This window comes from Canis aureus, chromosome X, assembly GCF_053574225.1.
Source record: "Canis aureus isolate CA01 chromosome X, VMU_Caureus_v.1.0, whole genome shotgun sequence".
NCBI lineage: Eukaryota > Metazoa > Chordata > Mammalia > Carnivora > Canidae > Canis > Canis aureus.
Window position 1 is genome coordinate 28,074,334 of NC_135649.1, and position 14,784 is coordinate 28,089,117.

The following is a 14,784-nucleotide window of genomic DNA, read 5'->3' on the forward strand; positions in this document are numbered from 1 at the left end:
ATGTAGTCAGTTGCTAGCTAGACAGCAAACTGACTTTGGTGGTGGCTCAGTCCTAAATCCTTCACTAAAAGTAATTCTGAGACAGAACAAGGTCACACACTGGAAATAAATTCCGTCATTTTCACTTCCTCCTTCTGAGATGTTAATGAGAGAAGCTGCTCTGCATAATACGGGACATCTTTCCAAATTCACAGTGACATTACTGGCAGGATCAGAAGCAGCTGCAAGAAAGTCAAACCACTCTCCTCCCCATCCCTTGCCATCACCACTTCAAAACCCTTTGTAGCCACACAAATGGTTCTGTACCATGAGAATCTGCTGTAAACGAAGCCACGTTTTAATGAGGTCCTTCTAGTACTTCCACAACTAAACTTCCTTCAGGAAATGATTAGAGCCAGCCTCGAGCGCACTCACCTGCTAATTTAGAGGCCACGAAAACAAGCAAGTGTCTAGAGATAAAGAAACTCAGAGAGGTCCAAATGCCCGGGGCCAGGTTTCTAATCAGAGCTCCCAGCCTTACCTTTTGACCTTTTGTGTCAACCCACAGGACACCTACCCTTTTGAGGCAGGCTAGGGAAACAGAGAAAGTCAGTGGATCCTGACCCGTAGCCCAACTAGTCAAATCCCAGAAAGATTTTCTTTAGAAAGAGTTGAATCAGTAGGAGCAGATAGCTTCAGATGAAATCATTTTGTATCTTCTCTTCTTTCCTGACATTCCGAAGAATAAGAACATTTTCTAGTTTAGATGAAAAGATTTGTTACCTTCATGTTTTTTAAAATGACATAAAGGGCCAGGTTTAAAAGGATTTTAAAATTAAAATGACTAGATTTCACAGATGATTATAGCCTTTTGATTCTGGGCAGATTTGACCCAAAGTCAGGCCTGCACGCAGACTGTGTGCCCGATGTGAGAAGCCTCATCCCAGGTCCTGGAGTACCCTGTGCCAAGGGATTTACCAAAGAGGGGCCCCCAAAGTGTTCTGCTTCTTCTGACCTGACATACCTGTTTTGCCTACCCCCCCCCATTGCCCCCTTAGAGCATAGATAATTGAAAGACGCAAGGCCCTAGTAGTTGATGTACATGACGTTTTATTGAAGCTATTTTGATGCAGCAGTTTTGACACCAGGGACATTCTGCCGTGGACTAAGAGAAAACCTTTATACTTTTAATCTGTTAAGTGTTTTTTTAATATTCACAAGTAATGTGCTAATGTACACGAGAGATGTCCACTATCTTATTTCTGAGAGCATGTAAGTGGCATTGGGCTAGATTTGGGATGTCCATTACACACAAGGCTTGATTTTATATTTTGATAAATTGGCTTTCAAAACAGAGTCTGGAATGGTCAGAACCTTTGCAGTGGCTACTTCTTCAAAGCTATCCCAGTGGTTCTTAAACCTTATTCTGTATCAGAATTCCCAGCTGAGTTTGTTAAAAACAGAATTCCCACGCCCCACTTCCACCTAGAGGTTCCAATTCAATATGACTGAGGAGAACCCCAGGAAACTGCACGTGTAGCAGGAACCCAGGTGGTTCTGATGAAGACAGTCCAGAGAGAAAAAACTGCCTGAGAGTTTTGCCCACCCACCAGGCAGGGTATTCAATCACCTTGACACCATCTTAGGAGGAGAAGCCAGGAGGGATCGGGTCCATTTTGGCTTGTACATCTGACAAAATGATCCCTATGGAGTCTCTAATAGCCGCAAACTGAATTAGGACTAGGTGTGTCTGGTTAGATTTGGTTTGTTGAATGATACTGATGACTCTCTATTTGTTTTTACTTGCCACTCGTGGATAACCTTGTGCACCCTAGAAACAGAGATACCAGACATAGGTAAGCAAACCACCCGGGCAGCTACCTAATGACCCTTCTTGCCAAACAGCCCATCTCCTAATAACGGGCTAACAGGGAGATTTTACTTCTGAAATAAGGTGAAAGGAATGATGTGAAAGTGCATTTAGGAGTTAGGATTCAGGTAAGTGTCTGAAAAAAGAAGAGAGCTCCACTAATGGGAATTTGCTGGAAGATCAGACTATATCGAAAAGAAAACAAGATAAGTGAGAGCTGGCAGTTCAGTACTTCATGGGAAAGCAAAGCTTTGAGTCTCATTATGTTTTCCTTAGGTGATATCACAAATGAGTCTGTAAGTTCAAATAGATTCAATGTTTTCAAGTTGCAGTAGAAAAAGAGGTGATACGGCAATCTTCCCAGATCCAGAAATATAGTTGACGAGTATATTAAGAGACAGTGACCACGATGACCCTCTTGAATAAGATTTTTCCTTTTTCCTTTTGTGTGACCTCATGGTTTCTATTTCTTCCCACCAAAAGGAAATAATAAAAAAGCTTTAAACCAACCATTTACCGACAACGGCACAAAGCTCTGAAATTAATCATAATGAGTATTTCTATTCAATTTGTTTATGCATTACACTTGTCAAAACTGTTCTAAATTACCTGAAATTGCATAGGAGAAAATTGAATTTGTTCACTTCTGAATGCCAATTGTCATCAAAATGGCACTGATAGGGCTTTTAATTTGGATTTCGTTTGGGAGATGCCACTTCTTAAATGCCAGTGCACAAGATCAGCCTTGCTACTTTGGCATAACTGATTCCTTAAGCAAATTAAGTTGGTTGTCAAATTGCTTACTGGTTAAGTGTTGCATAGTATTAATTATAGGCATTAATTGCCCATTTAACAATCTATGTGATTTTAACTAGCATGAATGAAGTGATCTTTGCTAAGTTGAAGGGCATTGCTCGAATGTAAAGCTAACCAGAAAGGTGACAAGAAGTCTAACACTGAAGTTACAAGAGAAATCTTTCACATATCTCAAATAGCAATATGCATGTAGACACAAGGGATTAGAACAAATTGAAATGTAGTCCAGCGGTTTTCTTTCTCGGGTATGGCATGTTTTTAAAAAGTGGAAAGAAACCAATCTCAAAAGAGCTGAAGTGCACTTGGGAAATGGCATGAAATGGCAAGAAATTACATATCAATATAGGAGACCTTCCTGACTGTTAGCTGTCAGGAAAATAACATTAATCAGATTTGAATTTTGTATGTTAGACTATTCTATTTTCTAAAGGCCAGCGCACAGAATTTTAGAACAACCTAGTTGAGCAAAATAGGATATGTTGCTCAGTTAGAAGAAAGCAAGAACACCGATTTTTTTTCTTTATCACCTTCAGAACTAAAGTATTCTGAAGGTACTTTGTACACACAGTCACATATGATCTAATCTAGTGTTGGTCAGGGCACAGGCTTGTTAGTGACCCTGGGCAAGCCCTCTATGTGTCTGGGTTTCCCCAGCTGAGATTTGAGGAGAATGATCATTTTAACTTCCCTCACAGGCACATTGGGGATATTCAATAATAAATGAATGTAATGCATTCCAAAGTGCTTTTGTGCGAATAACATTTCTCTTGGAAAAATAGCCTATGGACTTTTCCTAAACAAAGCATGATTAATCTGGCTCAGTTGAAACTTCCACAGACTGGCTACCAAAATATTGAAAGTTGTTTCAGGGAAGGGTTGTGATCCCCTTCTTATTCTAGAAGGATCTAGGGGCACTGGAGAAATTTTATTCTGAAGGCAAAAATTCAACTATATATGTAAAAAAAAAAAAAAGTTTTACTCAAACCCCTATTTAAGCAGTCTTTGCTACAGAGATGCCTTGTCTGATATGACTGCCAAATCAATTCTGGAGTCTGTTGGGGCCCTTTACAGTTTATTTACGGCAGCTGGTGGTTCCAGGGTTGAAGATGTCCCTGGAATCTACTGAATTCTCTTATTTGACGAAGTGAAGGTAAGTAGAAAAAAAATCAAGTATTCAAGTTGGATCTGACTTTTTTCCAATTAGCACTATAAACTGGGTCTCAAATCAGTATCTGCTAGCCTTTACTATTATTAACATACACAGATATGCTTAAAGGGCAAATATAATTACCAATGCAATCAGAAACATACCAGTCCTTAAGGGCAACATACTTACTCTGATGACCCCCTCCCTGCCATTTTGCTGGGCTGGGTAGCCAAGACCTGAAAACTTCCATGTATTAGTTAGTTTCATGTCCTACAGTTTAGTTTAGCAGTAACTGAACATTGACCCTGTCAAACACTCTATTGGCACTCAAGATAGATGAGTATGGTTCCTGCCTGCAAAGAGCTTACACTGTGATTGGAGAGATGTGGAAAAAAAGTGAATCTTACCCCCAGCACTCACTCACATCTTGGTTTCTAATACCATTCTCCAAAATAAGGAACCAGGGGTCTTTAGCAAAATGATTCATTCCAGTACTGGGGCAAGGACTATAAAAGATGAGCTTAGAGCATCTTGTAGTGCCAAAAAGTAGACAGGGGCTAAAAGAAAACAAAAAAACAAGAACTCCACATTGATGGATGTATGGTAAGGTCTCACAGGCCAACAGAAGGAGTTCCCAGTGACTAATGCCAGACAATTTGAGCAACAAAATAAAGTAGCATTGGGTTTTAATGCAAAGTATACAAGAAATATCCATGAATCCCTACTGATATAAATGAAGTCTTGAATTCATAAATTAATGGGGGAGAAGAGATAAAGCTCTCATGCAGAAGAATTCCAAATTGTTGATGTAGACATTCTACCCTCAAGGAGGTGGAATCTAATTCCCTACTCTCCAAGTGTTGGCTTCACAGAGTGACTGCCTTCCAAAGAGTACAATATGGAAAGTGGGAGAAAAATAGTAACTTTATGCTGGAGAAACCTGACCAACTCTACCTCAGTCAGGTGATCAAAGTCAACATCAACAGTGATAAGTCACGTTGATTGTTATGTACTCTTGATTTGATCTGATGAGAATGGCACTTCACCCCGGTGGTCTTCCTCCCCAAAACCTATAACCCCTGTCTAACCAGGAGAAGAAAATTAGACACATTCCGGTAGAGGGCATCCTACAAAATACCTGACCAATAGTCTTTAAAACTGTTAAGGTCATCAGAAACAAGAAAAGTCTGAGAAACTGTCACAGCCCAGAGGAGCCTAAGGAGACATGATGACTAAATATAATTTGGTATCCTAGATGGAATCTGGAGCAGGGAAAGGATGATAGATAAAAACTAAGGAAATCTGAATAAAATATGGACTTCAGTTTATCTTTAAAAACAATGTTAATACAATATGATAGGTGCTGGTAGGTCACATATACCTCCTCTCTGCTCATATCCTTTCCTTCCTCCTCTCTGCTCATATCCTTTCCTCCTCACACTTGACAGTCATAGCCTGTTTGCTGATCTGACTCCCCCCTTGGACCATGAATTTCATGAAGAAAGGGGCTGTAGCATTGGGTTTTAATGCACACACACGAGTAGGTCTCTGGCCCATAGCACAGTTCCTAGGCACATTAGTACACTTAGTAAATATTTCTTAATTAATGAACAATTACATGATACAGAAATCGTACTGAGGAAGGAACTCAGATGAGAGGCTTAGACTAATGACCATGGAGATAAAGTGAAGTGGGCAGATTGGAAAAGAGTTTAGAAGGTAGAATCTTTAAAAGCATCCTGCTTTACTGGATATGGAGAATGATAGAAGAAGGAGTGAGGAATAGCTCTTGGCTTTGACAACTGGGCATGGGGCAGAGTGCTGGGCTGTGAGCATATCAGAGATAACCAAGGTTAATTTCCTCCAGGCTCGCATGGTTTATTGGGGCTTACAAATTTTTAAAAATAATACAATATGTAATCCCCCAAATAGAGGTAAATATAGTGTAAATAACCCAGTCTGGAGATTTAGGGAAGGCTTTCTCCAGGAGAAGATGCCTGAGTAAAGCCTTAAAAGGCATGTGAGGATTTACTAAGTGAAGAAAGGCTTGTCTACCACACCAAGAAATGTTAAAAGGTTTTTAGGGTTTTTAAAGATGGAGATCCAACCTTAGGATCAAGCAAAATATCTCCCAAACCAACATTACTACAGCCATTGTAAAAATGGAATTAGGAAGAATCAAAATGAATGAATGAGCTCAGCCATGTATGCAGGTAAAAATATCACAAGAGATTCCATGTGAATATGTAATTGAAGAGTTTAAGGAATACCAAAATCCAATCAAGGTAACTTTAGCGTCACCTTTAAAAGGTACAGCTGATTGTGATTATGAGCCCCCCCAAAAGGTCCTATATAGTCAGTTCTATTATGTCCTGAAACAAGACAAAATGGATTAGAAAAGTGTGATTGTCAGCTAAAAAAAGGAAGCTTGGAGAAGAAAGGTTTGGCAATGTGTCTCTATCACAACCCTCCCTACACAACATGCCTCCATCTTTGTATCTATGTCTTTCAATTTACAACAGGAGCCTGGAGGCGGGTAGGGCCCCCCAGGAGGCAGGAAGCCTGGAGGAGGAAAAGTAGGGTTCTGAAGGATGGAGTAGGCAGGAAGAGGTGAACTTCTGTTTGAGATTTGTTGAATTTGAGGTGACTGAAAGCTATCCAGGCAGGCATCTGGTATGTAATTAGAGAACTGGATATGAAAGGTATTGATGAAAAAAATATATTTCCTGAAATTTTCTCTTTTTTTTTTTGAAATTTTCTCTTTTCTGCTTCTTTCTCTGCCTCCCAGATGGATGGTATTGAAATCCTAGCTTCATTATAGATTAGCAGTACACACTGAGGTTTTTTTTTAGACCCAGACCCATCACTAGAAAAACAAAGTAGTGTCCATCTCTTTAGTACATGAGAAAGAAGATATATTTATTTTTTTCCATCTCTGAAGAGAATCTTCCATTTGTGACAAAAGGCAGATCCCAGGGGATGTATATTGAAAAAACTGCTTTGAATAACTTTACTTTTCTCTTTCTTAGCACAAGTCCTGCTCACAAATACTATCTGGCTATGGACCCTGTGTCTGAATCACTTTATCTATCAGACACCAACACTCGAAAAGTCTACAGGTTGAAATCTCTTGTGGAAACAAAAGATCTGTCCAAGAATTTTGAAGTGGTGGCAGGGACAGGTGATCAGTGCCTTCCCTTTGACCAGAGTCACTGTGGAGATGGCGGGAGAGCATCGGAAGCTTCACTGAACAGCCCCCGAGGTAAAAAAAAAAAAAAAAATCCTTTGGTCATTTAAAGATTTCATTTGACTACACAAACTCCTAAGATCGTTGCCACACTCTAGTGCATCTATCTCAATATTGCCTCTGACACACATTGTCGATGAAGTCCATCCCAGAAGATAAGCATGGTCAGGACTAATTTTTAGATAATATGCATTCATGTAGTCATAAGTGTTACTAAAATGTTGAAATGCTTCTTTCCTGGGTGATAATTATTTCCCAGAACCCTCTGAATGCCCTCCTAGACACCCCACCCTCTCCCAAGACTAGTACCTGGAAACTCCCAGCAGTCCAACAACTAAAATGTTAATGCCTGACCCAGCAGAGAGCCTCAAAGATAAGGCTTCAGTACTGTGGCCTGCACTGGTTGGGTTCAGGTCTGTGCTCGCCTTCTACCACTGTTAAATATGTTGAATATCGCATAGACTCTACACATTCCTGGCTCTTGCTTAACTAAGAATTAATGAGCCTTTCTTCTATTAATTTATCTAAATTATTCTTGAAGCTATTTGTACTTTCAATTTGTATCCTCCCTAGAATAACAAATTCCTGGGGGGGAAGGGAGTTGCCTTCTGTGGGAACTTGGCCTTACTTTCATCTGTCCTAAATTTACTCCTCAATCTTCAAGAGCCAGTCCTCAATTTTATTGCCTGGGATTTGTGAATAAATCTGTGTTCTCTCAATCAGCTTCATGATTTTATAGACTGAGATCATATTCCCACCTTAGGCCACTAAGCAAAAGGACGGTCAACTTTAAGTCTCTTATCATATATTGTCCACTCTATCCACTTTCTCTGTTCCTTCTCCATGATGGTGTGTGTGTGTGTGTGTGTGTGTGTGTGTGTGCGTGTGCACACATACATTTATTTTAGTAGATTTTATGAACTGTTCGTTTTGGTTGGTTTTAAGAAGCCAACGTGATCTTTTTAAACTATTACACAGATAAAACACATTGGTTGGAGAAAAATTAGAAAAAAGGGGGTGCAAGAAGTATTTCTAATTAAAGTCACCCATAATCCTACCACATATAGAAAGCAACTGTTAATATTTTAGCATATATTCTTCTAGACTTTTTTCTGTGCATATCATATATTTTATTTTCTAATAATGGAATCATAGTATAGAATGCTGTTCTATAATCTGCTTTTCACACTTTATATTAAGAACATCTTTTCATGCCAAAAAATATAGTGAGGTCAATGTGTTTCATTTGTTAGATGGTCACTTATTATTTCAAATATTAAGAGGTTACTCTTTAGCCATTTGACATTTGCCATATGGGGATTAAATTCCAACTATAATCAGAGTTTAAAGCCTTCCCTTTCTTCAAGGCCATATTCAAGCACTATGTCTTCTGTAAAGCCCCTCTGGATAACCCCAGCCCATTAAATCTGAATTTCTCTAACAGGGTCTACACCACCCTGTTACTACTACACTACTAGATTATATTTTGCCTCATCTTACTTTCCAGTTCTTTCACGAATAGGTGGTTTTTTACCACCACGGCAAGCTACTTGAGCTGAAAAACTACATCTACTATTTCTTTTGAATCTTCTACACCTCCCCAGCAATATCTTATACAGTGTGGGATCCACTATAATCGATCGGTTAGGTAACTCTTAGCTACATCAAGTGTTCCTAAAAGGAGTTTCAATTGTGCTTAAAAAATATGGCCTTTTCCCCCTAAAGGAATATAAGCCCCCCAGGTATCATGATAAAATGATTCAAAATGTTTCTTCTCTTGTGCCAGCTCTCATATCTTACACATAGTAGGTTCACAACAAATATTTGATGAGTGAATGCACAACTCAGGTGCAACATATAATCAACTCATCTTTCAAGGAAATGTATCAGGCTAGGTGCCACCTTTAACACAGGTTTAAAATTCTTGCAGGTATTATAAGGATTTCTGCATAAGAAATAGGGAGGAATCAAGCTTGTATTGTGCCTGAAATTGACATCCTCTTGAGTTGCTACTTGTATGAAAACCACTCATCTCACCTACCACATTCAACCTGCCACATAAAGGGTGAATATCTCAGCTTTTCCAAATAGAGCAAATAATTGGTTCACTGCAGCTTTCTTCCCTTTTTCCTTTTGCTTAGAAAGCAGCAATAATAGAGTCCTGATGAACAGGATTTACATGCACTCTTAAAGCATCAGTAATGAGAGTGCCAAAATTTATATATCTATTAAAGCTAATATTAAACTAAGTCTTTCTTCTTGTCATGGCTACTAGTACATTTTCCTTTGGCTTAATTTACTCCTCTTTCTATCCAAGAGTGGCCTTGATAATAATCCAGTATACTTTATTCATCCCAAAGTAGGCAGGGGCCCTAAGAACATCTGGCCCAGGCTTCAGAGAGCTGAATGTCTAATCCATCCAAGACGCTTTCACACAACGTATTGAAGCTGATGCTAGCAACATCTGCTCTGATCCAGTGAGTGAACAAGGATGTTTAAAGGAGGGAAACATGTGGCTCACACTAAGTATCCATCACATCTTCTTCAACCATGTTAACAGTATTTGAAGACCCTGTTAGGGATCTTCAAAATCACTCAGATGGCGGAACCTGCGTCCAGACATCAGCTGCTCTTGAAATTGCTGGTCAGAACTCTTAGATGCCTAGCTAGGGCACCCATCTTCATGCTAAATATAGACAGCACTCACCCTTGGCAGTCAATCAGAAGTGAGATTCTCATTATATGGAATGCTGCAGGGCAATTTCATAGACTTCTGTAGAAGAAGGAAAAATCATGCAAGAAGTCATTAAAGCACAGTGTGCAAATTGAGGGGAGAGTATTGCTAATTGTTAATGATGTCTTTGAGGTTCTCCTGCAGGTTCTTTATCTCACAAGAAAGACCAATTTGTTTGTTTTTTGCTTTACAACTATCATGCACGTCAGCTCCTTCTTCCTTCCCCCATAGAAGACAGCAAATGTTTAATGGATTTCTTTAAGGAGAAGTTTGATTTTTCTCTCCACCTAAAAGCTAATAAAGAAAAGCTGTAGTTCACTAGAAAATGGAAATGTACATCTAGGGAGTACAATTTCTAGGTTAGGAAAGAGAGCTTGCTCTAAGACTTTAACAAGCAACATATTGCAATTATAGGCAGGCTCTCCAACATGTCCTTAATTATGCAAGGTAAGTCAAATAAATGTTAATCTGCAAGACAGCTCATTTATTTTCTGAATCTATTCTAAAAATAGGATGAAATGAAATTTGCTTTTGAGATCATTCGTCCTAAAGTCAGAATAAATTATAAAATGGGATTAAAAACCAGTCAGCAAAAGGTAAAAGTTCAGAAGCCACGGGATTTTTTTTTTAAATGGCAGCAAATTGTGACGAATGCCAGGTTAGAGAACCTAAACTTTTTTGTTCAATCCATGTAAAGCCAGTGTTTCTCTGGATGACCCTGTGTAAGTCCCTGGACCTTGCTGAAGTTTCATTTCCCAGAACACTAAAATCGTTTTAATGGTGTCATTGACTAGTTTTGTTACACTGGACTAGTCATTTAAACACTGGATCCTGGGATCCCTGGGTGGCGCAGCGGTTTGGCACCTGCCTTTGGCCCAGGGCGTGATCCTGGAGACCCGGGATCGAATCCCACATCAGGCTCCCGGTGCATGGAGCCTGCTTCTCCTTCTGCCTATGTCTCTGCCTCTCTCTCTCTCTCTCTGTGTGACTATCATAAATAAATAAAAATTTAAAAAAATAAAATAAAATAAAATAAACACTGGATCCTGAGATGCGTCAGTTGTAAACTTGAGGCTGTGGGATGCTCTCCCTCCCAGCTCCAGTGTATTGCAATAGCCATAGCTGTAACTTAGGCTGTGCTACCTATTTTACAATATGTTATGTCTAATCTTCACAAGGATGCGCAAGGTAAATTGCATTTCCCTTAGTTCTATAGATGGGGAAACAGAGACTCAGATAGGCTAAGAAATTTATCCAAGTTCACAGTTCACAGGTAACACTGGAATTCAAAACCATGATAGGGGTGAAAAAAAAGGCCTGTGATGCCTCCACTCTACGCCACTGTCTTTCAGCTAAAATCCATGATCTCTGGTTTTTCTGGGAGGGTAGGAAATATTGGAAAATGCTTTTTATCTGATGACTCATATTCAAAAGGTGCAAAATATTTTTATTTGCAAGAAAAATGACTTTCAGTCAAGTTTCCTCTTCCTCATAAAACTATTTTTCTGGTTTTTCTGACCTAGTGGTGTACTCCTAGTGCACTACACAGCCCTTACATAGTCTATAACTGTAATTATTCAAATACATCTTCAGGAAACCTTGTCACATCTCTTCGGAAGACTCTGCAGTTAAGACCTTCACCAAATTTTTCTTAAGAGATGGAGGCAGGAAACCCTAACTTTATTAAATTTCTTGATTACAACTGGTAATTACAGATTTTTTTAAAGGAAAATTGGAAGCCTCTCCGAACAGAATTTCATATAAGATAGCCCCTGGGTACTTCTCCTGGAAATAAGTCTTTATCTGATCCAGTTTTATGCACTTTGAGTTGAATCTCAGTAAAGAGAAACATTTGCCATTTTACTCATCAATACCTCAATGTAATGGGGCAAGGAAAAAAGTTTAGGAAAGAAGTTGATGGCGTGCTAATCCCTGGCATTGTATTTGAGTTTGAATTGACTTTGAAAGATGCTTTTAAAACATGCATGGATGATGTAGTTGAAACTTAGGTTCCATTTATTATTTTTACTGCAACTTTCTTTAATTCTACAGAGAACTCAAACTAATGAGTCATGTAATAGATGACCAAGTACTTAAGCAGAATGTGAAATGGTACTAGGTGGAAATATAAAATAAAATTTGTGACAAGCTGAATACATTTATTTTTTATAAGTAGATACAGAGGGTGAAGGAGTGACTGGACAAGATGAAATTAATCGATGACTTAATTTGGTTCTCTTGGACCTCATCAAGGATTATATCTCTATTTTCTTGTGCATCTTTAAGCAAACTGACCTCAGAACTCAGCAGGACTTAGGCAATACCCAGATGAGTGCAAACAGCTCCTGAGCCATTCCCTAGGAGGGAAATCATCCTTAAATCTTGACAATTTCCAGAAATGTTTTTAGGGTATTCATGACACTAATCATACAGACATCACTTTTTTATTAACAATTAAGAAATCTGGGTAAGATAAAGTCTAGACAAAATAGTCTGGTTTTGGCCTTACACAAATATAATTGAGGTACATCCTGAAGCTCTACTGACTCCCATGGCATCTACATGCTATTCTGAAATGCTAAATTTGAGGCAAATGGAAAGATGCTAAAACACAAAGCGGTAACATCTTGCTGATGTCACCATTGTCTAAGAGAGAGAGTATGGTGCACAAACAGGTATGAGAATGTTCCTTCGGTTCTCCTATGCAATGGAGAACAGTCAGGTTTTCCCCAAACTCCTTTCATACATGATCCATCACAGTGGCATAACCATTGGGATTGACACTAGGGCAGTGATCACCAAAATTACAAGCAAGCAGCAACATGAGTAAAATGAGTGATACATTTAGGAACCTACAAATAAATCAGTAGTGTTGAAGTAAAAATATTTAAGGGTAATAGGAAGAGCAGGGGCAGGAATAGGAAGTTTGGATTTTATCCTATAGGCAAAGGAGTTGAAGGGAGAGTGATGTAATCATTTAATGCATACATTTTTTTATAAACTGTTTTGGTGACGGGTTACTACATGCACTAGAGTGAGGCTGGGGCAAAGAAATCATAGGGAGTACTGATATTTATAGGAGATGCAATGGAAGGGAATCTAAGGAAGGAGACAGAGAAGAGGGCTTCAGAAGGAAGTGAACAAAGAGATTGGTATCCAGGAAGCCGAAAGAATCGTTTGTTTCAAGAAGATATGGAAAGTCATATGAAATGTTTCACACTTGCCATTGGATTAGGCAATGAAGAGTTCATTGGTGATCTGCTGTTGGTGGTTTGAAAAGCAGTAGGGATGGAAGCCAAATTTCAGTAATTTAATTAGCCAATAGGAGGAAAGAAAATAAATACCTCTAGAGAAGGTCACTCTTCTGAGAAGTTTTGATGCAAGAGATATAGCAAAACGTAGTGAGAGGACAGGGCACCCAGGGGAGGTTTCATCTATAGGAGATATGGTATTGGTTATAGGTAAATGAAAAGGTACAGAAGACAGAGAACAAATGATGAAACCAGATCTGGAGGAAACTGGGAGGGAGCAGGCCTTGAAAGGGAAGGGAGATTGGAGAGACCATCCTCAAATAATGGTAGGTATAGTGATAAAGATAAGTTTGTAGGTAGAAGGAGCCAGAAGGTTGATGGTACTCTGCTCTGGTAACCTTGGTGTTCTCCAAGAATTAGATCTATTCTGATAAAAATGAGAAAGTAAGGTTAGGAAAGATTTGGGAGAGCCAATTGGTGAAGAAGGCTTTCTGGGTAATATCAACATTCTACCGCCCATGGCCAGATTCCCAGCTCAGCTTCAAGGCATTTTCCATGAGAACTTTCCTCTGACATCCTTGTCCTAGAATCAGAGGGGCCTTGAGAAAAATGTGTTTGACAAAGACTTAAAATTCAGGCAAAATATTTGTTTTTTACTGCTCAGTGATCCTGTGCTGTGTACACTACTCGAGATTTCTTTCTGAAACTACAGTTTTGATCTCTTAGTTTATGGTAGCTATGCCAGAGGACTTAGTGCCTCTTATGCAACCAGAATGAGAGTTTAACGTGTTCCTCGCAGTTGTTCCAATGCCTCTGCCTATGATAGCCAAGTGATTTTGACCTTATATTATGTCAGCAGCTGGAACTTGAAAACCTTTCTTGCTGTTCTGTCAGAATCCTAAAGCCATCAAACTGTTGGTGTGAAGTCGGACAAAAGGAAGGCACGTAGGTTTAGCTTTGGCAATTAGGTCCAGGAAACATCAATGGTTAATACAGAGGAACCTGGATTGAGTTCATTTAAGTTTTATAAAGCTACAAATGCATTATTAAATGACTTTTTCTTCTGCATTTATTTTAATTTTCATACATGCATAATATTCTAGCAAACACAGAGATAGTATTTAAGAGGCCAAATACCATGAGAAATAAGTTCCCAGATTCTGGAGTCAAACAGAACTGGATGCATATCGCAGATTCACCACTCATTAAATGTGTGACCCTGAATAAGTCGCCTAAGTTCCCTGAGCTGTGGCTGCCCCGTTTGTGCAGATAGAATACTAGTTAATAGTGCCTACACAACGGTGTTCGGTAGTACACGTAAGGTGCATTGCAAAGCGCACTGCCCAGCAGTAGTGTGTACACGTGAAATGTTACCCACCATTAGGATCAGGCTTACTGTTTTGTTGCCAATAACAACACTACTTATAATATTAACCCAAACACAGAATAAGTGACTTTGGAGGGAGGCAAGTTCCGTGTCCTTGTAAGTCAGTCTGAGACTTGATCATTTCCAAAAAGGAACAGTGACACAAAAGAAGCAAGAGTCAAGGTAGAATGGGATTCAAGAGTTGTATGTGACTGACTAGTTTATCCCTCTCAACATTGAAACTCAATAATTCCAGTGCTGTCTTCTTGTGCATGTTGTAGTTTGGGGAGCCCACAAAGGCCCAGCTAACCAAAGTAATTTCCTTAGCAGCCCACCGTTTTGCCATTAAAGTCACTTCATAAGGGTTTTCTTCA

The 14,784-nt window shown here is 39.2% G+C and overlaps 1 protein-coding gene across 3 annotated transcripts in view; it reads left to right on the forward strand.

Annotated features, from left to right (window-relative positions):
• The window catches only part of TENM1 (teneurin transmembrane protein 1), a 794,498-nt gene that overhangs the window by 683,610 nt on the left and 96,104 nt on the right, over positions 1–14,784 (forward strand). For all 3 annotated transcript variants that reach the window (XM_077888554.1, XM_077888556.1, XM_077888557.1), the window contains 2 exons: positions 1,815–1,835; positions 6,842–7,074. In XM_077888554.1, the coding sequence (XP_077744680.1) occupies positions 1,815–1,835; positions 6,842–7,074 (254 nt within the window). The remainder of the gene's footprint in view (positions 1–1,814; positions 1,836–6,841; positions 7,075–14,784) is intronic.